Raw genomic sequence first — 27,380 nt, forward strand, 5'->3', positions numbered from 1 at the left:
ATTTCAAGAATTGAATGGAAAGAAAAGATGAAAAAACAATGCAGTTCTTACTGCAGCTTTCTTCTCTCTTTTTCTTTTATTTTTTTAAAATGAGAGCCCTTTCAGGCCATGAAAATAGATCTGCACTGCACCAGCAACACACCGTGTCTCGCTCCCCCCCTCTCTCTCTCTGTGTTAGCATTTATGGAAGTTGTTAACTGGGGCAGTGAGTTGGCATCCCCAATTGCTCTGCAGCAGTCACTCCTGAGTAAGTTTTATTTGACAGTTTTATCCTACAACAGGGGTGACAAACTTGATTTCATTGAGGGCCACATCGGGGTTGTGTTTGACCTTGGGGGGGCATGGCCAGGGGGGCATAGTCAGCTCAACGTCACTCGTCGAGGCTCCGGTTTTGGTCGCTATGGCCTCCTTCAGCCCTCTGCCAGTGAAATGGAACCCGGGGTAGCTGCACGTGGCCCTCCTGGGCTCTGTTTTTTTTATGAGACAGCCTCCTGCAGCCCTCTGCCAGTGAAAACAGAGCTCGGGGGACTGTGCGCAGCCCACCCAGGCTTCATTTTTGCTGGCAGAGGGCTGCAGGAGGGCGTCGCAGCCAAAAACGGAGCTTGGGAGGACTGTGCAAAGGCACAGTAGACTGGTCCTTCTCTATTTCCATGGTGGCCCCATGGGCCACATCTAAGCACCCCATGGGCCGGATCCAGCCCAAGTGCCTTGAGTTTGACTCCTGCCCTACAATATTCGCTCAGATTACTGGGAATTCACAAGACCACATTATGTTGAAAGAATGGACAATATTACTAAGAAACCTAAGTTACCACACTACAATTTATAGCTGACACTTTCTGAGTGTGATCACATGGCATTGCTTTGGAAAGGGCACTGATCATCTATAGCAGGGTTTCTTGGCCTCAGCAAGATGGTTGGCCTCCACCTCACAGAATTCTTCTGCCAGCATAGCTCAGTGACTCAAAATTGTCTCTGGAAAGGATTAAGTCAGTTACAGTAGATAACTGGGCTCTATTCTACTTCCCACAACAAACAACAATTCCAGTCAGAACGGCTGTGAGTGAGGAATATAACTATATCAATAGTTTTCATCTTTCACACTGTTATTCACTTTTTATATGGACTGAATTTGAAGAGAAAGTTGATTTATTACAGTCAGGTAGAATTCTGTCCCTGGGACAATGTAAAGCAGGGGTGTCCAAACTTGGGAACTTTAAGACTTGTGGACTTCAACTCCCAGAATTCCCCAGCCAGCCATGCTGGCTGGGGAATTCTGGGAGTTGAAGTCCACAAGTCTTAAAGTTCCCAAGTTTGGACACCCCTGATGTAAAGCATGAAAGATGAGATCCACACATGAAGGTCCAATTCAACAGATTTATTGCTAATCATGCCTATGCCAAAGAATGCTCTCAATTGATAGTTAATGCCTACTTTAGATTAGATAAAGGTCAATGGAATTCAAGAAGGAGGGCTGAACTTATTTTCCTTGTGGCTACGTAGAGATTTTAGGCTGATTCTTATTTTAACTTCACCTTCAGGTTCTTCCATGCCTTCCCCTACAGACAACCATGTAGTCTTTCACAAATGCTATATCATGATAATCAGATTTATTCACATGGCCACTTTAAAGTGATACAAATTTTATTATTTATTTATTAGATTTTTATCCCTTCTATGTTACTTTGAAAGTGACTCAAGTACCTTCCTTAGAAAGGTCCGCCTGCTACCTACATTGATGTATTTCCAGAATCAAGCTAAAATAGTTATCTTTCTCCCGGCATTTTAAAATTACATTTGCATTTCAGTATTTACATTACAGTGGAATAGTGACTGCTGTGGATGTTCAGTTTATATTTTTGTATGTTTATAATCATTCCTTACCATTTAAAAAAATATGTTTCTTATTCAACATTTTTTAAACATTAAAATCACAGTTACACCTTTATAGCTTTCCGTTATCAGTATTTTTTTCTTCTAATTTCGAATTTTCCATTCTAAGGCCTATTGTTTTATACATATACTTCCTTATTTCATAGTCACTCATTGTTTTAATATATACAACATTTGCATCTCTGTTAATTTCTAAATATATACCATCTCCTTTTGTTATACTTTCTATGTATTCATTATGCATTTTTAAAATACACACTACACTTCTCTGTTTGACCTTTTTGTTTTGCTTGCTTTTTAAGGCTGTAAATATCCCACAATCTAGCCATAGAATTCTGATGTAACATGATAGACTAAAACAAACAAATTAATAATAATAGATAATAAGCCATTTTTAAGGCACTTCATCAACCACTGTAATCTGGTACCCAATCAGATGAATACTGGTACCTTTAAAATCGAGTTAGATTTCAGTCATTAGAGAACATTTTTTAGATTTGAATCTAGCAACACTTTTATTTAGGTGCAGACATAAAAATGCAATGAGACACAGATGTTCTACAGAGACTGTCCTAAGCTTTAGCTACTGTCCTTAGTGAGAAAGATATATCTGAATATTCTGATAACATGTGAGCATTAATATTCAGATAATTATTTCACCACATGTCTTTATGACTTTGGTTAAACTTTAGACAGATTTCAACACCGTTGCAAACCATTATGAAATAGTTGCGCTTCTTTCTTACAATTAACTCTGATTTTCATATTACAGAATGTTACACTTAAGTCAGTGTTTCTGTTTAAGATGTGTGAACTTCAATTCCCAGAATTCTGGGAATTCTTAAACTTTTTGTTTAAGAATTTCGGACCAACTGATATAGGATGAAGATGAAGCTTTAACATATAGGTAGTCCTCGTCTTACGAACACAGTTGAGCCCAAATTTTCTGTTGCTAAGCAAGACAGTTGTTAACTGAGTTTTGCCCCATTTTATGACCTTTCTTGCCACAGTTGTTAAGTGAATCATTGCAGTTGTTAAGTTAGTAACACAATTTGTAAGTGAATCTGGTTCCCCCATTGACTTTGCTTGTCAGAAGGTTGCAAAAAGTGATCACGTGACCCCGGGACACTGCAACCATCATAAATATGAGTCAGTTGCCAAACATCTGGATTTTGATCACATGACCATGGGGATGCTGCAATGGTCGTGAAAAATGGTCAGAAATCACTTTTTTCAGTGCCGTTGTTAAATTGTTAAATAATTTGTTAAATCCTTCAAAACTAAAACATCTACTATTTATTTTTATAGATGTTTGTTGTTAATAAATCAATTTGATATGCAGATGTAAAGAAATGAATGAAATAAATAAAATGTATCAGAAATGTATCTGTACTTGAATAATATTTGCATTAGATAACTATACATAGAATTGAAACTGATTACTGTAATGACATATTCATACAATACAGTTTTCTTCCACTGTTTCACTAGAACCCTTTTGATGTGTTTTTTTGTTTTCCCTTCTCCTTTCTCTTTGACAATTTATGTATTTTTACTGTACAGTGGTACTGAGGATGAAGGGTCTCCTCCTCTCATTAAGATCCTCTCATTAAGATTGTTCAAATCCTGCAACTTGTTATTATCTCAGGATAATTATCTCAGGATAGGAATTATTAACACCATCAGTAGTTCCTCTCCCTGGTGAACAAAAACCACACTGAACTGTGATCCATGAAATGCTCAGACTTCCAGCAAGTTTCCAAAATTTACTTACGTATTTATTTCGCAATCTGCAGCAGAGCAAGTGAGGGCCACTCACATATTTCAAGCTGCATCTAATTGGACCCTAAAGAGTCTGTAGCTAATCTTTGTTTAACAATATTTACTGTTGTGCCCAGATCATTAGTAATTCTTCTTGCAAACAGTTCCACATTTAATCACCTTCAAAAACAGAACCATTTCGGTTGCTTTGTCATTTGTCCCACGCATGCGAGGGGTGGATTCCATGAGCCGAGTGATTCATAAGGAACTCTTTTATTGGCACTCATTTGTATTTCTCATCAGAATCAAGAAATGCAACATGAAAGAATTTAACGGGATGCCTGCAGTAGAGAAATTTGTGAGTAAGCTTTAGCATTATTTGGCTAGGCATAATGCATTTGCTAGCTGTAAGGATCTTCTAGAAGTCTACGGGATGTTGTATTGCTCTCCTTTGGAGGTTGGGATGTATGGAGTATTTTTCTAGTTTGGGGAACCACATTTCAGAAGAAACCCTGGTATCTCTGGAAGTGTTCAGAGGAGGATAACCAGAATGGTTGAGGGATCAACTCTCAAATCAATGTGGAATGATTAAGAGAATTGGTTATGTTAATCTGAGAAAAACAGATGAAGTGAAGGCATATTTGGATGTCAGACAACTGCAAATATGCCCCCTCTAAGCAATAGCAATGGCACTTAGATTCATATACTCCTTCATAGTGCTTTTACAGCCTTCTCTCATGGTTTACAGAGTCAGCATATTGCCCCCAACAATCTGGGTTCTTATTTTATCAACCTCGGAAGGATGGAAGACTGAGTCCACATTGAACCTGGTGAGATTTAAACTGCAAAACTGCAGGCAGCCAGCAGTCAGTAGAAGTAGCCTGCAGTACTGCACTCTAGCCAGTGGTGGATTGCTACCGGTTCGGACCGGTTCGGCCAAATTGGTAGCGGTTTGGCAGCCTGGGTCGCTGGAACGGATAGCAACTCAGCCCTGCCATACCCCCAAACCGGTACTCCGGGCGCCGCCATAGGCACCGCCATCTTGTTTTTTAGTTCTGCGCATGCACAGAACAATTTTAATTGTACTGCGCATCAAGCGCATAGCACGCACATGAGCGAACCGGCAGTAGTGCCTGCTGGAACCCACCCCGACTCTAAACACACTGCCACCATAGCTTCTAAGGATGTGAATGTGGTTCTAGAAGACAAAAACCTCATAACAGAAGATGAACATTTGAAGAAGACTAATTTTCAAATGAAATCTAGGAAAAACTTCTTTATGATATTAAGTATTGAAAACAGAGTAAGCTTCTTGGGAGACAACGAACATTTTATTCACTTGAGTTATGTCACGAAAAAACACAACAGTGTAGGAAGTTAGATGTATTGCTTTGCTTGAGGCTCCTTGCTAATGTGTAACATTTTGATTCTTCTTTTAGTTTGATTGTGCATTTGTGCGTCTAAACAAGGTGCACTGTGAGCAATATGGGTTACTTTCAAGGCAAGATGAATACAATTTCAAGTGTGAATTGCATTTTGTCAGTGGACCTAATCAAGCTTACTCTCTTGTAAGCCTGTCCAGAATTGCTTTATTAATTACAAGTTGTAAGAGTGCTTTAGTTTTCACTTATGTGGTCAGTTCTACTGAATTTACAAAAACAGCATGCTAGCTAGGGAATTCTGGGACTTGAAGTCCAGATGGCTTAAGGTTGCCAAGGTTGAGAAACACTATCCTCAGCCAATGAAATCACAACAAAGGCCCTGGAAATCACAGTCATTTTCCTGCCTCAAGGTAAAACTATAGAGATGAGCTGCTTGCTTGCTACATCGTGCCAGGGGTGTCAATAGTTTGACTACTTGGTATTAAGGGCCTTAATAGGTCTGAATAAAGCTCTATGTTGAAGGATTAATTTTGTTTGTCGTTCTTGTTTTATTTCCACCAAGTGAACGTACTGGATCTCTGAAGTATAAAGAAAATGGATTTTGTCACTTTTCTCCAGCAATCACGGGATCTCTTTGTGACCCAGAGGAAGCTGAGCTGGAAATATAAGGTGGCCCTCTTTGTCCTCTGCAGCTCCATCAGTTTAATAGCAAACCTGTTCCTGCTTCTACCTGGGTATTCCTTCCTGTTGGACTATCCAATGCTCTCTATCATCACAGTCAATATTTTATGGATTCTCCTGTCTGTAAATCTGTACTTTTTCCAGTCTTTTCGCTGCTTTGTGGTGGTATTCTTCCTTTCTTGTGGATTGCGCGAAGGAAGAAACACTCTCATTGCTGCTGGAACTGCTATGGTGGTTGCTGGCAACATCCAAAATATTTTTTTCAACCTGAAGCAGCTGGCAGACAGTGTGACTTGTGCTCTCCTTTCCCAGAACTGGACTTTCCTTGACCTCACCTATCTTAAAGCAATCCGGTGGATTTACAGTCAATTGAGGATTTCAACACATCTGTTTGTGGTGCATGACAGCTTAAACATGTCTTTCTTGGTTTCAGATGAAGACCTGAAGCTGCAGCTGGAAAAAACAAGACTGAGCATTCACAACATCTCCAGCCAGATCTCCTCCGTAATAGCTCTACAGTCTCTTTTGGGCAAGAAAGTGCTGCCTTTTGCAGGGACAATTTTGGTTCTGCTTGGCACATACCTCTTCATCCGAAACTTCCTGAGCCCACAGACCATCAAGTTTAAGAACACGTACATTACACAAGGGTTCATCAAGTACAATGAGCAAGTATGGCAGCAGGAAAAGCTCTCGGTGCTCCCCCTGAGTAAAGAAGAGAGAAGTGTGTATTCGCTGGTGCCGTCTTTTTGCCAAACACCTAAAGCAAGGAAATGCACAGCACGCTTTTTTCTCCCTGTGCTTGCTAACCTTTGCATTTGGGTCGTCTTTTCAGCAGTAGATTATTTGCTTTACTGGCTCATTTTTTCTGTGAGCAAGCATCTCCACGATTTCCCTGAGCTAGAGGTCCACTTCAAATTATATTACCACGTAAGTATCTTTGCTACAGTGCAACACTTTTGGTATTGCTTCCGATACAGATTTTTCTAACAGAATAAAATTAGGCTAAAAAATAGGATTGGAAAAACTGGAGGTGGGTAGGCATGGCTTTTAAAAAAACAAACAAACCCCAAGGTTTGAAAGGCCTGAATATTAAACAAAGGCAAATGCAACACCGAGCTTGGTGTTTAAGGTAGCTGAAAGCATCCATTATTTTATCAAGAGGAATACTTGATGTGCCTGAAGGAGAGAAAGTGAAAAACATAAGAAACTCAGTTTTAGAAGGTATGGAAAATGCAGTGCGATGGTCTTTACCTGACTGGTTTAAGCAAGGTCTTGCCCCATACATCCCTTCGGCCGATTCGCTCACACAGAGAGGGACTCCTCCGGGTGCCGTCCACTAGGCTGTGCCAGCGGGCGACGCCTAGGGGAAGGGCCTTCTCTGTGATGGGCCCGACCCTCTGGAATGACCTTCCCCCTGATATTAGAACAACTACGGACCTCCATTCCTTCCGTAAGAAGGTCAAAACTCACCTGTTTATTCTAGCCGGCTTGGCCTAATTCCAGCTCTCCCACCCCAGCCTGTATTTTTAAATTTTGGTCTTAGGTTTAGTTTTTAATTTTTATAAATTTGTACAGGGGTTTAAGTTTAATTCGTTTTTAACTATATGTATGATTATTTGTAAGGCTTTTTAATTCGCTACCTGTACACCGCCCCGAGTCCCTTCGGGGAGAGGGGGCAGTCTAGAAATCAAATAAAATTAAAATTAAAATTCAAGGTCTGTGACTTCAGCCAATATAAAGGCACTTTGCATATTTTAAGTGTCTTCAATAAGTGATTTTTAAATTGCCCAAATTTGGGGATTTACTGGGGTAAAAGATTCTTTGTGTAGAGTTCTTCCTGTGCCTTTATTTCTTAACATTTGTATTTTATCCATTTTCAAATGATGTGTGGGGATGACCTTCATTTTATCCCAACACTACAGTAGGGTAGGGCAGGAGAGTAGTGTTTCTCAACCTTAGCAACTTTGAATTCCCCGAATTCCCCAGCCAGTGTAATGGCTCAGCAGTTAAAGATGTTGAATTGGAAAGCTGACAGCCCGGTTTTGCGACCCAAGCGCTGTGCAATGGCATGAGCTCTCATTACTTGTCCTAGCTCCTGGCCGCTTAGCAGTTTGAAAGCATGCAAATGTGAGTAGATAAATAGGTACCACTTATTGGTACCTATTTCTCTACTTGCATTTGCATGCTTGTTGGTTGGTACCTATTTGGTGGGAAAGTAACAGTGCTTCGGGGTACAGTCATGCCGTACACATGACTGCAGAAGTGTCTTCAGACAATCCTGACTCCCTTGGCTAAGAAACAGAGATGAGCATAGAATCGGATATGACTGGATAGGGAAAACATTTACTTTTTTTTTAAAGTTTCCATGACTGACTACAACCTGGGTCTCCCCAGCCTCAGTCCTACCCCCTTAACCACTGTGCCACATTGATTTTATTAACTGCATTGTCAGCCAAGTGACCTACATAAACTGCTTGCCCACAAAACAGAGACTGGAACTGTAGAAAGCAGAGTCCAAGAAGCTGAAACCATATTAACTGCAGACAAAACTAACAGCATCTAAAGCTCACATATAACGCATCAAGAGAATACATTTCTCATATTAAACTTAAATCAACCCCAATAGATTTGTTACCAGATTGCTTCCAATTCCCATGAGCTACCGTAAGCTGCTGGAAAGAAAAATGTATCTTCTTCTGCTAGCTCTCAAAGAGGCAATAGGCATACGACTCTTGGAAATGTTCTTTTTTTCAGCTGAGGTTTTCAGATCTGCTTGCTAATGATGAGTGACTCAGCATTCAGCAGATTTATGGCCTGTATTTCCTGCCAATTGTTGGGCAAACTGGAACATTGAGCAACCCCTTATATTAAGGACACAATCACTTCATAACTCTGGAAGCTAAACAATTCTCAGCAGGCATCAAAATGTTTCTCTGATACAATGGCATAAGCTAAGATTTTTTTTCTTTTTGCTAGCTCGCTTTGCTCTCAGCAAGTTACCTTACTTTCTTGCTTTTTAAAAGGAGAGTAAATATATATTTTTAAAAAACACAACTGTTGCAAACACCACTTGAAATTTTTCATCTGGGAATTTTTCCTTCAACTATTTTTGACTTCAAGTTTATTGCATAGATTTCCATAAGACTCTCTGAAAATGCTTTTTGGCTGCATTCATGCATTGATTGAACTTAGTGCATGCTTCGGTACAGTGACGTGCGGTGAGGGTTATGGCTGGGGAGGCTGGTGACGTCATCAGGAAGGCGGGGAATAGGACCACGTGTGCAGCACACGTGGTCCCATTCTCCGCCTTCCTGAGTGAACATTAAGGGGACCGCGGAGTGCACTGATCCGCGTAGCATTGCTTCCTCCACCTGCGCCAGTCCCTTCCCCCCCCCACTCCTTCAAGGTCTCCCTCTCCCACCAACCCAAAGCCCGATCCCCAGCTCCCTCGGGCAAGGCTTGAGCGGGGTGAATGGGAAAGCAACGAAAGGGGCTGCGCTTTCACCCCGCTCAAGCCTTGCCGCCTGCAGGCACCGCCCGCCCTCGCTGCCCCTTTTGTTGCTTTCCCACCCGCCTCTAAGGCGCGCCAAAGCCTCCTTCGTCCCCCCCAGCGCGCGCCCTTTTTATTTCGCGTGACACCCCCCCATTTCAGGAAAGCTTTCCCCATTGCCTGCGGGGTGAGGGGGGCGGCTCCTCTCCCCCCACTCCCTCCGTCCCTGCCTCTCTCCTCAGCCCCAAAGCTCCGTCCGTGTGACTCACTTCCAAGGCGGTGGCTGGAGAGGCGCGCAAGAACGGCGAGCGGTTTCCCACCAAAGCGGCGTTCTGCGCGCAAGAAGGTGCTGCCGGAGGACAAAGGGACGCAAACACACATCTACCCATCTATCTTTTCCAGCCTCCTAGTGCTCTTTTCCACCGATCGCGCATGTTGTGCGCGCAAGAAGGAAAAGTCTGCGGCGAAGCCCTTGTCGCCCCGACCTCTTGTTTGCACTTCCCCCCCTTTTTCTTCGCTCCATCCCGCTCCGGCTCTGGAAGGGCCAGCGAGGTTGGCTCCAGCCGAGATCGAGAGGGAGGAGAGGAGGGGGTAGCTGCGGGCTACCTTCCGGCCAAATGCGCACGAAAAGCTTGCGCGATCGGTGGAAAAGAGCGCTAGGTAGATGTGTGTTTGCGTCCCTCTCTCCTCAGCCCCAAAGCTCCGTCGGCGCGACTCACTTCCAAGGCGGTGGCTGGAGAGGAGCGCAAGAACGGCGAGCGGTTTCCCACCAAAGCGGCGTTCTGCGCACAAGAAGGCGCTGCCGGAGGACAAAGGCACGCAAACACGCATCTACCCATCTATCTTTTCCAGCTACCTAGCGCTCTTTTCCACCGATCGCGCACATTGTGCGCGCAAGAAAGAAAAGTTCATGGCGAAGCCCTTGTCGCCCCGAGCTCTTGTTTGCACTTTCCCCCCTTTTTTCTTCGCTCCATCCCTCTCCGGCTCTGGAAGGGCCAGCGAGGTTGGCTCCAGCCGAGATCGAGAGGGAGGAGAGGAGGGGGTAGCTGCGGGCTACCTTCCGGCCAAATGCGCACGAAAAGCGTGCGCGATCGGTGGAAAAGAGCGCGAGGTAGATGCGTGTTTGCGTCCCTCTCTCCTCAGCCCCAAAGCTCCGTCGGCGCGACTCACTTCCAAGGCGGTGGCTGGAGAGGAGCGCAAGAACGGCGAGCGGTTTCCCACCAAAGCGGCGTTGTGCGTGCAAGAAGGCGCTGCCGGAGGACAAAGGCACGCAAACACGAATCTACCCAGCTGTCTTTTCCAGCTACCTAGCGCTCTTTTCCACCGATCGCGCACGCTTTTCATGCGCATTTGGCTGGAAGGTAGCCCACAGCTACCCCCTCCTCTCCTCCCTCTTGATCTCGGCTGGAGCCAACCTCGCCGGCCCTTCCAGAGCCGGAGCGGGATGGAGCGAAGAAAAAGGGGGGGGAAGTGCAAACAAGAGCTTGGGGCGACAAGGGCTTTGCCGCGGACTTTTCCTTCTTGCGCGCACAACGTGCGCGATCGGTGGAAAAGAGCGCTAGGTAGCTGGAAAAGACAGCTGGGTAGATGCGTGTTTGCATGCCTTTGTCCTCTGGCAGCGCCTTCTTGTGCGCAGAACGCCGCTTTGGTGGGAAACCGCTCGCCGTTCTTGCGCGCCTCTCCAGCCACCGCCTTGGAAGTGAGTCGCGCGGACAGAGCTTTGGGGCTGAGGAGAGAGGGACGCAAACACGCATCTACCTAGCGCTCTTTTCCACCGATCGCGCACGCTTTTCGTGCGCATTTGGCCGGAAGGTAGCCCGCAACTACCCCCTCCTCTCCTCCCTCTCGATCTCGGCTGGAGCCAACCTCGCTGGCCCTTCCAGAGCCGGAGCGGGATGGAGCGAAGAAAAAGGGGGGGAAGTGCAAACAAGAGCTCGGGGCGACAAGGGCTTCGCCGCGGACTTTTCCTTCTTGCGCGCACAACATGCGCGATCGGTGGAAAAGAGCGCTAGGAGGCTGGAAAAGACAGCTGGGTAGATGCGTGTTTGCGTGCCTTCGTCATCCGGAAGCGCCGACAACATTTCTGCCTCTGCAGCTCCCGGGCGCGGCCGGACAAATGTATATAATATTATAATATTATATATATATATATAGTAAATAATATTATATACTATTATTTCATGAAGAGAGGTGAGGCCCTGCCTCCCCTGCCTCCCCTGACCGCACGTCACTGCTTCGGTATTAGTTGCAGAGGTGCTATTCAGCAGGTTCTGACCAGTTCTGGAGAACCGGTGGCGGAAATTTTGAGTAGTTCAGAGAACTGGTAACCCTGACTGGCCCTGCCCGCATCTATTCTCTGCCTCCCAAGTCCCAGCTGATCGGGAGGAAATGGGGATTTTGCAGTATCCTTCCCCTGCCACACCCACTAAGCCACACTATGCCCACCAAGCCACGCCCACAGAACCGGTAGTAAAACCTTTTTGAATCCCGCCACTGATTAGTTTCAATCTAAATTATGTTGTGATTGGTGGCATGCAAAATATTCGGTACGTACCCTGCTTCTTTTGACCATTCTGAAAGACTTTAAAGTCAGAAACTCTTCCTACATGGTTAGAACAAGCATCCCAAACTTGGAAACATTCCAATTTTGCATACTATGTTTGTGTTGTTTGTGGAGGTTGCCTTGATTTCCAGGAAAAAAAGTAGGGTAATAATTCAGAATATATATGTAGAATTAGCAAATGTTGAATATGACATAAACCCGTGATCCAAAAGCACATAGTTCTGAAATATCGAAGCACTCCATAAAACAGCAAAAAAAAGGAATTAGCACTGAACAATCATTTTTCGTCTCACCCTTGAGGAAATTATTTTACCAGAAGCAATTATGTAAAACATAAGTTTTCCAGCAAACAAGTCATTTGGGTTCACCGATGTATCTGGTTCTTATCTTCTAATTACAATTAAACAGGAAAGAATATAATAGCTGTTACCTTAAGGTGGGACAAGGCAACTTAATGTCTCCCATTACATGTATATGTCAGCTAATTTTATCTCCAGAGGAAACTAAAGTCTTTTAATGACATCAGAAGGCTCAGATGAACAAATTAACAGAGTTGGAAGGGGATTTATAGGTCATTTAATACAATAATACAATAGTAGAGTTGGAAGGGACCTTGGAGGTCTTCTAGTCCAACCCCCTGCCTAGGCAGGAAACCCTATACCATTCCAGACAAATGGCTATCCAACATCTTCTTAAAGACTTCCTGTGTTGGGGCATTCACAACTTCTGGAGGCAAGCTGTTCCACTGATTAATTGTTCTAACTGTCAGGAAATTTCTCCTCAGTTCTAAGTTGCTTCTCTCCTTGATTAAGTTTCCACCCATTGCTTCTTGTTCTACCCCCAGGTGCCTTGGAGAATAGTTTGACTCCCTTTTCTTTGTGGCAACCCCTGAGATATTGGAACACAGCTATCATGTCTCCCCTAGTCCTTCTTTCTCTTAAGCTAGACATACCCAGTTCCTGCAACCATTCTTCATACGTTTTAGTCTCCAGTCTCCTAATCATCTTTGTTGCTCTTCTCTGCACTCTTTCTAGAGTCTCCACATCTTTTTTACATCGTGGCGACCAGAACTGAATGCAGTATTCCAAGTGTGGCCTCACCAAGGCATTATAAAGTGGTATTAACATTATAAGTGGTATTAACAATTGGTATTTAGTCCAACCCCTCCTTCCCCCGCTCAAGCAGGAGACCCTACATGCTGGCTGGGGAATTCTGGGAGTTGAAGTCCACAAGTCTTAAAGTTCCCAAGTTTGGACACCCCTGCCCTACACTATTTCTGACAAATGGCAGTCCAATTTCTTCTTGAAAGTCTCAAGTGATGAAGCCCAGGGGTGGGTTGCTACCGGCATTACTGCTGGTTTGGTGCAAAAATTTTTTTTTGCAATGAAGATTGTTCTGCGTATGCGCACAACCAAAAATGAAGATGGCAACGAGGACGATAGAACCAGTTCAGGGGCATGGCAGACTGAGTTACTACCTACTCATCCAAGCCAGTCCGAACCAGTAGGAATCCACCTCTGATGAAGCCCCACAACTTCCAAAGGCAACTTCTGTTCCATTGATTGTTCTCATTATCAAAAAGTTCCTCCTTATTTCTAGGTTGAATCTCTCCTTGGTCAGTTTTCATCCATTATTCCTTGTTGGCCTTCAGGGGTTTTGGAAAATAGCTTGAACCCCTCATCTCTGTGGCAGCCCCTCAAAAATTGGAACATTGCTATCATGTCTCTCCTGGTCCTTCTTTTCACTAGACAAGCCACGCCCAGTTCCTGTAACCGTTCTTCATATGTTTTAGTCTCCAGTCCCCTAATCATCCTGGTTGCTCTCCTCTGCAATTTTTCTAGAGTCTCAACATCTTTTTTATAGTGTGGTCTGCAGAATGTGGTCAAAAGAATTGAGAGGGTGGCCATGACACTGTGTGTTGCTTATAATAAAAAAACAGGCAAAGTTTTAATCACACTACTGCAGTTGCGATCTTGAACTTTTCTGACCATGCCCTGCAGACATCCCTGAAATTCTAAAAGGTTTAATTCTAAATAGCCAAGGGATTTGTTTGGTTTTCATTATCTCTCTCTGTCTTTCCTTGCTCCAAAGGGTTTTTCTGAAGAGAAATGTATTTTAAAGAAATGTACCAGACAGTAGCAATAAGAGAAACAGCATGCTTCCAACAACAACAAAATAAACTCAAAACACCACCCAGGGAAATTTGAAGCAGGTTTAAAAACACCTATTCAAGACAGAAAGCAGAAGTTTATTACAAGAAGATTTTCTTTGAGATAGCAGACACAGTTCTAGGCTGCATTAATAGAGGGATACAATCAAGATCACGTGAAGTGTTGATGCCGCTTTATAATGCCTTGGTAAGGACACACTTGGAATACTGCATTCAGTTTTGGTCGCCACGATGTAGAAAAGATGTGGAGACTCTAGAAAGAGTGCAGAGAAGAGCAACAAAGATGATTAGGGGACTGGAGACTAAAACATATGAAGAACGGTTGCAGGAACTGGGTATGTCTAGTTTAAGAGAAAGAAGGACTAGGGGAGACATGATAGCAGTTTTCCAATATCTCAGGGATTGCCACAAAGAAGAGGGAGTCAAACTATTCTCCAGGGCACCTGAGGGTAGAACAAGAAGCAATGGGTGGAAACTAATCAAGGAGAGAAGCAACTTAGAACTAAGGAAAAATTCCCTGGCAGTTAGAACAATTAATCAGTGGAACAACTTGCCTCCAGAAGTTATAAATGCTCCAACACTGGAAGTTTTTTAAAAAAGATTTGATCATCATTTGTCTGAAATGGGGTTTCCTGAGCAGGGTGTTTCCTGAGCAAGGAGTGGGGGAAATCATCATCAGGAACAAAAATATATTGTTAACTAGCCAAATTATTTGTTCACCCAATGACATATACATTAATGGAGCAAGTTGAAAAACGCTAGTTCTTTCCAATACCAATTACTGGAAGGTGACTAGTACCTGTTCAGATCTGGGTTATATTTGTATTAAACTTTAAGAGGACCATTTGTGCACTTACTATAAACTCAACCCTCTGTGTGCTGTTTGTGTCTTATCGCTTAGCTAGTTCCACTTAAATGGATCTGTTAAGAAGCCCAGAAAAAGAGAACTGTCTCTCCTAATCAGGGCACCCCAGATGTAAGAACTTCAGCTGTACAGTCTGCCTTTTGTGTGCAGGAGGGTATAATGGGGGGAGGGGGAGGGAATGCTCAGCCCTCACTTCACCCAGAGTCTGCTAAATAAGTTGGTCAGCAAATCATGAAATATTGATGCCATAATTTCCCATTGATTTCTGACAGAAAGCCAAAGAAATAAGGTCTGGGAAGCTTTCAGGGAGTCTTTGCACGCATAAAACAGCAATTTTAGTAAGCTTTAAAAAATTAAGTAAGGGGAAAAACTTCAGCTCTGCATGATATCATCATCCCAGCCTCTGAATCCCAGACCCTGGAAATTATACATATAAAAGCAAACCTTTGGCTTTCAGTAGATATGTTACCTCATTGTAAGTACCAGCCATTACTGCTTCACAGCAGTTGGGAGAATATGGGAAGGGAATATCTCTCTTTCCTGGCAATTGCCTTTTCTCTTTTCTTTTCTGCTAGAATGCTACTTTCTATTTTCATATCTTAGTGCACTTGTTCTTCTTCACTTGGGACCTTATAGGCTGCATGTACACCCAACAGGCCACCTGTCCTCATTACTGTTATCTTAGCCTGTCTATGGTTGGGCGATGCTAGAAAATGCTATAAATCACAGAGTTATCCAAGGGAAATCCATACCACTAATCCAAATGCTTCTGCCACTTCCTTGGCCTCATTGACCCAAACAGTACTTTTCCAAACTGCTGCCTTCAGGCACGTTGGACTACAGTTCCCAGAATTCTAAGCCTGTCTGCTAGGAGTTGCTATCCAAGGTATCTGTAAGGCACAAAGCTGCCCAAGTGTGCTGGGTCTTTTTTCCAGCCCTCCTATATTAGAATAGAATAGAGTAGAATAACAGAGTTGGAAGGGACCTTGGAGGTCTTCTAGTTCAACCCCCTGCCTAGACAGGAAACCCTACACCACTTCAGACAAATGGCTATCCAACATCTTCTTAAAGACTTCCAGTGTTGGGGCATTCACAACTTCTGGAGACAAGTTGTTCCACTGATTAATTGTTCTACCTGTCAGGAAATTTCTCCTCAGTTCTAAGGCAACAATTTTTTTTCAACAGGGCATTTGGCACTCAAGGAGAAAAAAAATGGTGCTCCTTTGGATATCTATTTACATAACTGTGGATATCATCCCACAGTTTAGGTACAACCTGGGTAGATGCCCTTTGTGCCAGTGGGAAAAACCTCCATAAATTGCTCTCCTTCAGGTGGGATACAACTGGGGAAGGAGGAGGCAGGGTCTGACCAATGGCAAGAGGGGGGGGATTAAGCCATCTGTCAGAATCTGACTTGGGTGAGCTCTCAGTGAAGCAAAAGAAACTCTCAGAGGTATCTGCAGCAAAATGGCAAAGCCTTACCCACCATTGATGTCATTGTATAAGCCCCGCCTTTAAGTGCCTATGTCATGATGTCATTGTGGGCATGGCTACATCACAACATTCTTGCGTATGTTCAAACTGCATGAAATCACATTGTGTTCCTTGCTTGTTAGAAAAAACCTGAGGCCAGTCTCTCCAATTGTTTTCTTTTGATATGATCTCTTGGCAAGGAATAATTAGATCTCCATTTATTTATCTTTTAGTCACATTCTGCTTGAGGTTTAAATGTTTGGTTTCTAGGACTTGAGTTATATCCATTCATGTACTGAACTGTGAGGATGCTTCTCTTTCTTCTTGTTGTTATATATGTTTCATGTTATATGCTCCATTGTACGCCGCCCCGAGTCCTACTTGGAAAGGGAGCGGCTAATAAATCTAAATTTATTATTATTATTATTATTAAAGCAGGGATGTCAAACTCATGTTATCACGGCGTTGTCACATGACGTATCACAACTTTTCCCCTCTTCGCTAAACCAGGCGTGGGCGTGACCAGCATTTGACATATCTGGCCTGCGGGCCACAAGTTTGACATCCCTGTCTTAAATCATCTGGTACACTGGATTAATATACCAGAGGCAGCAACCTCTGGATTGTGCTTGTAAGATTCTCAGTAAAGGAGGAGAAGTTTTATTGCAAAGCTCCCAGATCTCATGACCTACCCAGGGGTCAGCAACCCTCGGCTATGGAGCCCCATGTGGCTCTTTCATCCCTCCGCTGTGCCTTCCTGTCGCTGGTCAGCCCCACAATTGATAGGGCTTTCAGTTAGGACAGATAGAGGAAAAAGGATGCTGTGCTAGGAGGAGACTCTATTGTGGGGGAACCGGAGTTCAGGTTGGCAGAAGAAAAAGGATGCCACGCTAGGAGGAGACTCTATGGTGGGGAACAGGACTTCCAGTCAGCTCCAGAATTGAACGGGCTTCCAGTTAAGATCTTTGTGGCTCTTTGAGTGTTTAAGATTGCCGACCCCTGACCTACCCACGCATTGACAGACAATAGCACTGGACAATCTTGTTTCAGCCAATCCAGCCACTTTCTACACTGCCAGCTGTAACCACCAGAGCAATTGTACAAATCCCTGATATATTGGTATGTACAGGACTCTGGATTACCACATGGGAAGGATTGCAGTGAAGTTTAGATTGTTTGGTTGGGAGGAAGAGAGTTAAGACAGCTCCTTCCTAGGAGTTCTCAGAGTATATACTTAATGATGCAAATAGTTTTCTTTAGCTTCGTAAAATTTCGGTCTATAGGTGAGAAACAATAAAGGAAACTGCTCAGAAAAACCTCAGCATATATTTCTTGCGTTCTAGAGCCTGACATCTATTTGGCATGTCAAAATCACATTGACCTGTGACTGAATTTGGAGTATTCTCCCTTTCCTACCAGAAATGTTTCAACAACACTGTTGCCTAAGCTGACAGAACACCCTGCCTGGTATACTGACTGGATAGTCATATTGTTGAGGTGACTGACAGGAGCCAGGCAAATTTTAATCTCTTTTAGGTTATTGGCCCAAGTGTGACATTGCACAATAGACAGACTTCTGCAAGAAAAAGTGGGAAATGCAACTTCAGGTTTTAATTCTGAAAAAAATAATGGAAATCAACTGGCTTCTGCTACGGGCTCTGGAAAACAGAAAGGAGAGTCCATGTGGAAACCTCTTTCCAAAATGGTTATCCAACCATCTTAAATTAGAAAGTCATGGAGAAGCCTTTTACATATGTATGGAGATCCTGCTTCTAATCACAGAACAGAGCATCTAACTTCAGAGTTAGTATGACAGCAAATATTTACTGGGGGGGGGGACTGAATAAACAATTTAGGTCTGCTTCCTCCTGATTCAGTATAGGATTTGGCAGTGTCAAAGCAACATCATCAATAGACAATCTAGACAAATATTTCTCAAGCTGGGGAACTTTAAGATATGAGGACTTCAATTCCCAGAATTCTCCCAATTTCTCTACACAACACTATTTTAGCCCTCTGATAATCTTGTTCTTTCCTCAAAACCATTTGAGCTTGTTTCACACGTTCTTGCCTCTTCTATCCAAAAGCACGTAGGTGATCTTTGCTGAATCGAGGGGGCAAGAAAGTGGGATCTTTAATCCCATCCATCATTATTCTGTTCTTATTAAGGGCCATAATTCAGATGATGATGCTTTTAGCATTGCCAAATCTTGCATCTACTGCCAAATGTGAAAGATATACTAATGGCTTAAGGTCTAGGCCAGACAATTAAGAGACTGTTACATCCTGTTGCATGAAAATAAACACAGACATCTTATTGAGAAATGTCATCATTGCTTTGTAATTTGAGGGGGTCCTTGGTGCTCTCTGAGCTTGCTTGTTTTCTTGCAGACGCCTCATTACCCAAACATCACTTGCACTTACAGTGCTTGTAACATCACTAGCATTGATGATGTGTTTCCCCGAAAATAAGACATGCCCTGCTAATAAGCCCAATCGGGCTTTTCAGAGCATGCGCCATAATAAGCCCTCCCCCGAAAATAAGCCCGCCCCCAATTATTTAAGCGCATGAGCAACTGGTCCTTGCCATTACCACTGTACTACCTACTGGTACAGCTTGCGGGGTAAAAAGAGGGCTCACCGCAAAAACAGCGGCAGGCGAAGCAAAGTGCTTCCACCTCCGCCCTTCCCTCCCACGCAAAAAGAGCCCACCGCAAAAACAGCCGCAGGCCAGCAATGTGATCACCCCCTCTCGCCTATTCCTTCTTGCGCAGTAAAACACCGCCCACCCCAATGGTAAAGGCAGCCTGCCTGGTTCCTTTCCCTGCTGTCCCTTTAGCGAGGAGTGGCAGGTGGGAGGGGGGGGAGAAGCAAGCGCGCCTCTTATCTTTCCAGGCCTGTTGCGTTCCTCGCCCTTTCATCCATTGAATCCCCTTGTAAAAAAAAACCTCATGAGTTCAACTCGCGAGGTTTTTTTTATAAGGGGATTCAATGGGCGAAAGGGCGAATAATGCAACGGACCTGGAAAGGTAAGAGGTACACCTCACGGCCCAATACCGCCCACCTCACCCCAATAGTAAAGGCAGCCTGCCTGGTTCCCTCCCCCGCCATTCCTTTAGTGAGGGGTGGCAGGTGGGGGTGGAGAGAAGCAAGACTCGCATCCTAGCACTACCAGAGACTGACAGCTCCGCTGCGTTCCTCGCCCTTTCGCCCATTGAATCCCCTTGTAAAAAAAACCTCACGAGTTGAACTCATGAGGTTTTTTTTACAAGGGGATTCAATGGGTGAAAGGGCGAGGAATGCAACCGACCTGGAAAGGTAAGAGGCGTGCCTTGTTTCTCCCCCATCACCTGCCACCCCTCGCTAAAGGGACGGCAGGAAAGGGAACCAGGCAGGCTGCCTTTACCACTGGGGCGAGATGGGCAGTGTCAGGCTGCGAGGCGCGCCTCTCACCTTTCCAGCTCCGTTATGTTCCTCACCATTGTGGTGAGGAAGTTTGATTGAACTCGCGAGAAGGTTTTTTTTTAACCAGCTGCTTCCCTGAGCACAATGGCGAGGAACGCGACAGAGCCGGAAAGGTAAAAGGCGGCCATCGCTTCTCACCTGCCCCAGAAAATAATAAGCCCAAGGCCATATTTCATGGGGCAAAAAAATAAATAAGACCCTGTCTTATTTTCGGGGAAACCCGGTAGTTTGGATAATGAAACATCTGCAGGAAAACAGGCAAGCTTAGAGAGCACTAAAGACTCCACATTTCAAGCCTGAGCTACAAATATTCTTTTTTATTGGTGCATTGTAATTTATTCAGAATAGCCATTTTAAAGATCAGGATAGATCCTGGCATAATTTTTATCTTTCATTTCCTCTTATACAGAAAAATGCAGCTAAATTTATCTTAAACAATGGGGAGATTGTTGACAAGACTATTTACTTTAAGACGCCCCTTTTTGAAGAGAGCTGCATTCCCACACCAAAGATTTCCCTCTCTGCTACATGGATCCAACTTGGAGTTATTTTGTTCTTTCTAATCGTGTTGGGGCTTATGACGTCTACACTCACACAACTTAAAATATTAGTGGCAACTGCGTTCTTTCCGAGCACAGACATGAAACGGATAAAGTATCTGCACACGAAATTGTTAAACAGAAGATCCAAGTTCTCCGAGAAAAACGTGAAAAGGAAACTTAATTCATTTGCAAAGGTAAATTGTAAACAACATGAAATACAGTGCTGGTTGGTGCAATACTGTTCAGAATGTAATTGTAGAATCCGCCAAAAATAAGCACCATCAAAACTTTTATCTATAGAACCGGGATCAATACTACTCTCCTCAAGATTGCCCTAAAGGGAATCTTCACATATTTTTCAATAAATATGGAAGCTACTTAGGTCATAGACCACATTACGCTGGTTATATCTCTATTACAAAGTAATGTTTTGACTCACATAGATATTGTCTCTGCACAAATACCTATAGCCATTATTGAAATGCATATGTGTCTGAGGTTAATCTTCCCGCTTTCTCCATCAATACCTGAAGGATGAAGAAGAAGACATGCTCAGCATTCATTCTGAAATGGGCCTACACGTAATTTTTCTGGGTTTTTTTCTTCATTACTTTTCACTTCTGCTTAGGAGACAGATACCAAATAAAAACCTCTTCTTTTGTAATAAGTAAAACTAACCTCTTCCTTTTTCCTTTCTCCTTTACAGTTACATTTTTGGTTTCCCATCTTTCAGGCACTGGGAAATGCCAGGAAGAAAGAAACTAAGGTGGAAAAAGAAAGTCCTGTTTTATAGCATTAGCCACAGGTTCTCAAGCTCAATATTTTGCCTAGTGAAGAGCTCCTGGAACTTCAAATGTTTGGGTGTGTTTTTCAAAAGACTGATTGCCTCAATATGAAATTTGAAAACATTAAAGAAATATTTAAAAAATGTAAGGCTCTATTAGTAAAAAAAGAAATCAAAAACATGTGCTTTATTTCCCTTATGCTTTCCCTTATCCAGAAAGAACTGGAGAAAATCAGGAAATACAATGATTGGCAAATAGTAGTAGAAGGACTTTGATGAAAGTAAGTACCAATAGTATTAGGTGCCTTGGGGACAATGCCAAAACATCAGCGTTGACAAAATCACCGGTCAATTGCAAAAACCAACTTTAGTTGGAACAGTTTAATATCATCAAGCAATAACGTCTGCCTATCCCATCTCTTTGGGAAGGAGTCAATAGGTGAATAAAAATGCAAACCCAGACTAAACATCTGGCTGACTGTGCGACCAGCTATAATTTTACGGAAATTCTCAGTCATCCAGGTCATGGTTGTCCCAAAGGTGCTTTTTCAGGAGGCAACTAGACTTTCTTGTTTTTCCTTTGAAGATGTTTCACTTCTCACCCAAGAAGCTTCTTCAGCTCTGACTGCTGAAGCTCTGAATGTTTTGGGACAGCCGTGACTTGGATGACTGAGAATCTCCACAGAAGTTTAGTTATGCACTTTGGGATGAACACCCTTTGGGATGAACAGATTTCCAGAAAAATTGAAGACTACAGGAACCATTTGCAGTTCAATTTGAGATGCAGACAACACAAACTCATTCCCAACAGCCTGCGCCTGTCTTCAACAGTGAAGGGACACAGGGCAGAACTCATCCTGCAGCCAAGAAGGCTCCACACCCATTTTCACTACTCAGGTGACCCTGAGGACACAGGTGCACCTCCAAGTGGCCTCAGCGACTCTCTGAAAGAATACAAATGACCAGCTGTCTGCAAGGAATATAAATCCTTTCATTCTCCACCATCCAGTCAGAGCTGAAGAAGCTTCTTGGATGAGAAGCGAAACATCTTCAAAAAAAAGATAAAAATGAGAAAGTCCAGTTGCCTCCTGAAAAAGCACTTTTGGGACGACCAGCTATAATGTATTAAATGCATATGCTGCCCATTTTTTTCCAATATTGTTTTCAATTTGCTTTCTTGTGCCTTCTAAAAGATTTGCCCAATCTCTTCTCCTTCACTTTTGCCCTACAATGTTTTGTGTCTGGGCATTGTCTTTTCTGATATAACATCATCAAGTGCCTTCAGGTCTTCTAGCAATAATGTACATAGAAAAACCCAGAACCCCACCCCCATCTCCCTTTTTTCCTTTGAGGCAAGGGGAAAAGACATTTAGTTTGTTGTGGAAAATTCCTCAAATCAGAGCCGTTGTATTTTCTTAAAAATATGAAATCCTGGTCTAGTTGTCTTGAGGTGCCAAGGCAAGAAAAGTCATCGAAAAGTGTTGCAAAGAAATCCTTTAGGGGTAATTTAGGGGTAATCAAGCTTTGTTCCAAGCTCAGTAAACCAGAGAAAAACCAAAAATCTTATTAAATAAACAAGAACAGTTCCAATTGATGACTCAATGCCGGCCTGGCCTGTTAATTTTAACTCATTTTTAAATGTATTGTCTTATAAATTCGGTTTGGTTTTTTGGGATATGTATTTAATTTCTTTTTAACTTTTGGGATGTGTGTTTTTTAATGTTGTATGCTGCCCTGAGTCCTTTGGGAGAAGGGCAGCATATAAATCCAATAAAAACAAAAACAAAACAAACAAACAAACTTGAACAGATAAAACCGAATCTGCTTCTGGAATGCTGCAGAGGTGTTGGATGTACACCAGGGGTGGGTTGCTGCTGGCATTATTGCCGCTTCGCTCACATGCACGCCAGACGCCCGCTCCGTGTGCATGCACATTTGCAAATAAAAAGGTCTGCGCATGCGCAAAACCTAAAACAATGAAAAAAATTTTTTTTGCAATGAAACTTTTTCTGCGCATGTGCAGAACCAGAAAAACAAGATGGCGCCGCTGTACGAGAACCGGTTCGGGGGCATGGCAGGCCTGAGTCGCTACCGGTTCCAGCGACCCAGGCCGCCAAGTTGCTATCTATTCAGCCGAACTGGTCCAAACCAGTAGGAACCCACCTCTGATGTACACATCCTGAAAGGGAGTGCAGTAAGAGGATCTAACGAGGGTTTTCCAAAATGGAAAGGAAAATACCTGAGACGAGGAAAGGAAAGCACTTGGGATGAGCCCATCACTTTAAATACAGGCATCAAGTCATATACCCAGTTTAATCATGATTGTTTTCATTGTTAAGATTAACTCATGCCTTAAAGCTGGAAACATTTATTTCAAAGACCGTTGAGTTAAACAGCAGTTAAGGAGGTGCTTAACTGCTCAAATCAAATAATTCATCCTGTCCAGATTTTATTCTAGCAGACATTCATGGCAGGTGCTCTATGTCATCTAATTAATACAATACAATACAATAGTAGAGTTGGAAGGGACCTTGGAGGTCTTCTAGTCCAACCCCCTGCATAGGCAGGAAATCCTATACCATTTCAGACAAATGGCTATCCAGCATCTTCTTAAAGACTTCCAGTGTTGGGGCATTCACAACTTCTGGAGGCAAGCTGTTCCACTGATTGATTGTTCTCACTGTCAGGAAATTTCTCCTCAGTTCTAAGTTGCTTCTCTCCTTCATTAGTTTCCACCCATTGCTTCTTGTCCTACCCTCAGGTGCTTTGGAGAATAGTTTGACTCCCTCTTCCTTGTGGCAATTGGACAGCTCTAATTGCTATAAATCAGGTGCTAAAAGAAGACCTGAGAACGAGGTTGGAAAAGCAACAGTGATTTCACTGAAAGTCAAAGTATGTGAACAGAGGGAGGCTCTTGCTTTAATTTTGTAAGATACAGCAATGATTACAACAGAAATGTCCAGTTTCATCAGATGGGTATATCATCCAGAAATCTTCAGGCACCACAAATCAAGAATTGCCAGTTTTGACCTACAGAGAGAAAAAAAGAAATGGTGTGAATAAATCTTTTTTTAAAAAATAAAGCAGTCTTCTGCTTTACAATTTGTCACCGAGTGAAGCAATAACAAAATTAGAGCACACAGAAGAAGAAGAAAAAAAGCCCTCTAAGAATGACAATATTTTCCTCAGGTTCTGCCGCTTTAGATTTTCCTTCTTGCTCAGAACTATGCCTTCCTTAATGATAACGGGGGAAATATTGATTCCACGAACAGAGTCTTTTCATCTCTGCAATTCTAGGAGTTGATTCCAGTCATGTTCTGGCTGAAAGAAATTCTACAATGGTGTTAAATGAATACAAGGTGAAATTATATGATTGTGTTAGCCTAACCCAGGGGTCAGCAACCCGTGCTCTGAAACCGCATGTGGCTCTTGCATCTCTCTGCTGCAGCTCCCTGTAGCTGGTCGGCTCCACAATTGATAGGGCTTTCAGTTAGGACAGGTAGAGGAAAAAAGACACCGCGCTAGGAGGAGACTCTATGGTGGGGGAACCAGACTTACGGTCGGCTCCAGAACTGAATGGGGGACTTCCGGTTAGGACTTTTGCGGCTCTTTGAGTGTTTAAGGTTGCTGACCCCTGTCCTAACCCCTTGCACTAGTTCTGAAAAATAGGAGCCCACATCAGACAGGGTCTCCGCTACTGAAGTACTCTAGCAAAAGAAAAGTGTTGGGCAACAGGACAAACTGTATTATCTGAAGGCACAGAAATCCTAAACCTGAATATAGTACAATTATCAATTGGCCAATACTTACTACCCAAGACATGTGGAATTCAGGACTTCCTCCAGCTTCTTCAAAAGATTTTGATTGTGTAATGAAAGGTGTTTTTTAAAAAACATTCTACTGCAGGTTATAGGATCTATACTCAAAACCTTCCTTGTTTAGCTTTATTTCCTGTAATTTGTATTCCATTTTTTCTATGTCAACCCCATGTAAGTTCGTCTCAAAAAGTTCCCAACAGCTAAGTAATTGGATAGGACACCATTATAAAACCACATGGTTACAGATTATTTTTAAAAGTTGGGGGGGGGGGTGGAAGTGAATTCCAGAAAAAGGCAGTTAATAAGCCACTTTTCATACTGTTCCCAAGAAAATTACTTGGACAAGTCCACGAAGTCACCACTCAACTCAAAGAAGTCTTCATCTTTCTTCAAAGAAGCTCGCAATGATAGGATTGGCCTATTTTATTCTCATATACAATCCTGTGAAGTAGCTTCCATTAAAGATCAATTTGCATATTCTCCTGCACCTACACTGAGGAGGGTTAAGCTTTCCCTGTCTTGCCATTGATGCTAAAATCCTGTTGCAAACACCATGGGCTAAAATCCTGTTGCAAGCACCATGGGACTGCAGTGACAGCAAATGGGTAGGGAAAGTTTACCCCTTCCAAATCAACACAGGTTGATCCTGATCAATGGTGGGTTGCAAATATTTTTACTACCGTTTCGGGCGTGCTCATGTGTGCACTTGCGTGTGCGCGCAAAGCTTCTACGCATGTGCAGAAGTGTCTGGGCGGTGGGTGAGACCTCCCGCCGCTGCTATAACTGGCTTGGCTGAACCAGGCCAAACCGTGAGCAATCCACCACTGATTCTGATCCATATTAGGTGCCATCCACTTATTATGCTAGAAAAATCTAGGATCTGATGCATGTTATTGTCCAAGCTTCTGTAGGGACCAAAGTGGGCTCATGGCCATTGTGCACAAGGGAAAGGCTTGATCAGCTATTTGCCAAAGTTATTTTCATAAGGTATAATAAGAACATGCCTCCTGTTGGCATCTCCTGAGTGGGAGGAGGCAACAGAGCCAAAACTAGGAGAGATTTTTAAAAGTGCTTTAGAGTAATCAAGAACATCTATTGCTGAGATGATTTACAGCAGGCCTGTCAAACTGGCAGACCCTGGGTTTGATATGGCCCATGCAGGCCATGCCAACCCCGGCTCTGTAAAGGCAAAAAATGTCCCAATACATCATGATACGGCCCGAGATGTGATCGGATTTGACACCCCTGATTTACAGTGTTCAGAACTAATGTGACTAAATTAATTAGGCCAGAGTCTTTAGAGGGCTAGAAGAACTGAGTACTTAACCCATAAGGTGGAGAACAGTATTTGAATTGCATTTGCAAAAAAAGATGATTAATTCAAGCCTATATCATAGTATCATAGTTTAGCAATTTCAGGAGAATACACACATGGAACTGAGAAGAATCTTACTTATACCAAAACACCTTCCAGTTTGTCAAAATAATCAAAATCTTTTGGAGGAAGAGGGGAGTTAATACTTTGGTTGGTACAAAGTTTAGAAAAATTATCTTTGGAATTCCATGACACAATATTAATTTTAAAATATTTTGATTTTGGCTCTTCTGCGATGGGCTCCCAAATCATTAGAAGTAACCTTTCTGAAAGGTCTTGAGTTATCTGCTGCATTTCATCTGACTTACATCTTACTTACTTTGTCTAGTCCAGATGGTTCACAATTCCAAAGTTCTGAAACTGGTCTCAGTATGTCATCCACTTAGCTGGCCTGGCCTAACCGTAGCTTTAATCTTTAATCTTTCTGGCCTGTATTTTAAATTCTCGGGGGTAGGCTTTTAGACTGCTTTTTAATTTTTATTATTGTACAGCTTTGCATTTAATCTGTTTTTAAGGGGTATTTAATATTTTCTACTATGTATATGGTTTTTTAGCTGCTGTCTGTACACCACCCCGAGTCCCTTCAGGGAGAGGGGGCGGTCTATAAATTCAATAAAATTCAAAAATTCAAAATTCAACATACTTTCTGTCCAATAAAAGAATTCCTGCACGAGGATTTGAGCCTATTGCCTGCCAATAAAACTGCTTGGGCTCAAGCAAATAATGAGCAAATGAGACAGTTACCTGAAGAAGTACATCATGAGGTTATTTTGATGCAGTGAAGAGTGGGTCAACTTTCCCCATATACGGTGCTCGCTTCACACCAACAGGCTGACATTCCTGCAATGATATATTTAATTATTTTTAAATCTTTTCTTTCTTTTCTTAACGGCGAAGTCAAAAATAAAGAAATAGAATGCCTAATAGTCTTGATGCGTTGCAAACCTGGCCTAGATGTTAAAAAAAGAAGGAGGAAGCTGACAAAAACTCTTGTCACTTTTACTTGTCTGGACTATTGAGGGAGAGCTACATGGCCATCAAGGCAGCAGTTCCCTTACAGGACCCTACAGATTCCTCGTATCTCTTCTCCTTCCCCCTTAACTTTACCTCACTCGCCT

At 43.0% G+C, this 27,380-nt stretch overlaps 2 protein-coding genes across 2 annotated transcripts in view; one reads left to right on the top strand and one right to left on the bottom strand.

The window, feature by feature from the left end:
* Nucleotides 1–3,894: 3,894 nt before the first annotated feature.
* DCSTAMP (dendrocyte expressed seven transmembrane protein) lies at nucleotides 3,895–21,567 on the top strand. The gene is made up of 4 exons (XM_081952399.1): nucleotides 3,895–4,012; nucleotides 5,599–6,644; nucleotides 20,153–20,479; nucleotides 20,992–21,567. Exons 2-4 carry the CDS (start codon nucleotides 5,631–5,633, stop codon nucleotides 21,076–21,078), a joined length of 1,428 nt encoding a protein of 475 aa, XP_081808525.1. The 5' UTR covers nucleotides 3,895–4,012; nucleotides 5,599–5,630; the 3' UTR covers nucleotides 21,079–21,567.
* A 1,837-nt stretch (nucleotides 21,568–23,404) lies between these two features.
* The window catches only part of DPYS (dihydropyrimidinase), a 38,580-nt gene continuing 34,604 nt past the window's right edge, over nucleotides 23,405–27,380 (bottom strand). The window contains exons 9-10 of the mRNA XM_081949953.1: nucleotides 27,007–27,102; nucleotides 23,405–24,099 (exon numbers count right to left, since the gene is read on the bottom strand). Of these exons, the coding sequence (XP_081806079.1) occupies nucleotides 27,028–27,102 (75 nt within the window). The 3' untranslated portion in view covers nucleotides 23,405–24,099; nucleotides 27,007–27,027. The remainder of the gene's footprint in view (nucleotides 24,100–27,006; nucleotides 27,103–27,380) is intronic.

Source organism: Natrix helvetica, assembly GCF_964273705.1.
Source record: "Natrix helvetica genome assembly, chromosome: 4".
NCBI lineage: Eukaryota > Metazoa > Chordata > Lepidosauria > Squamata > Natricidae > Natrix > Natrix helvetica.

Excerpts from the sequence above, each read along its gene's own strand:
- DCSTAMP (XM_081952399.1), top strand. The coding sequence starts at position 5,631 with ATGGATTTTGTCACTTTTCTCCAGCAATCACGGGATCTCTTTGTGACC. Across the intron at positions 6,645-20,152 it reads ACTTCAAATTATATTACCAC|AAAAATGCAGCTAAATTTAT; the intron begins GTAAGTATCTTT and ends CCTCTTATACAG. Across the intron at positions 20,480-20,991 it reads AACTTAATTCATTTGCAAAG|TTACATTTTTGGTTTCCCAT; the intron begins GTAAATTGTAAA and ends TCTCCTTTACAG.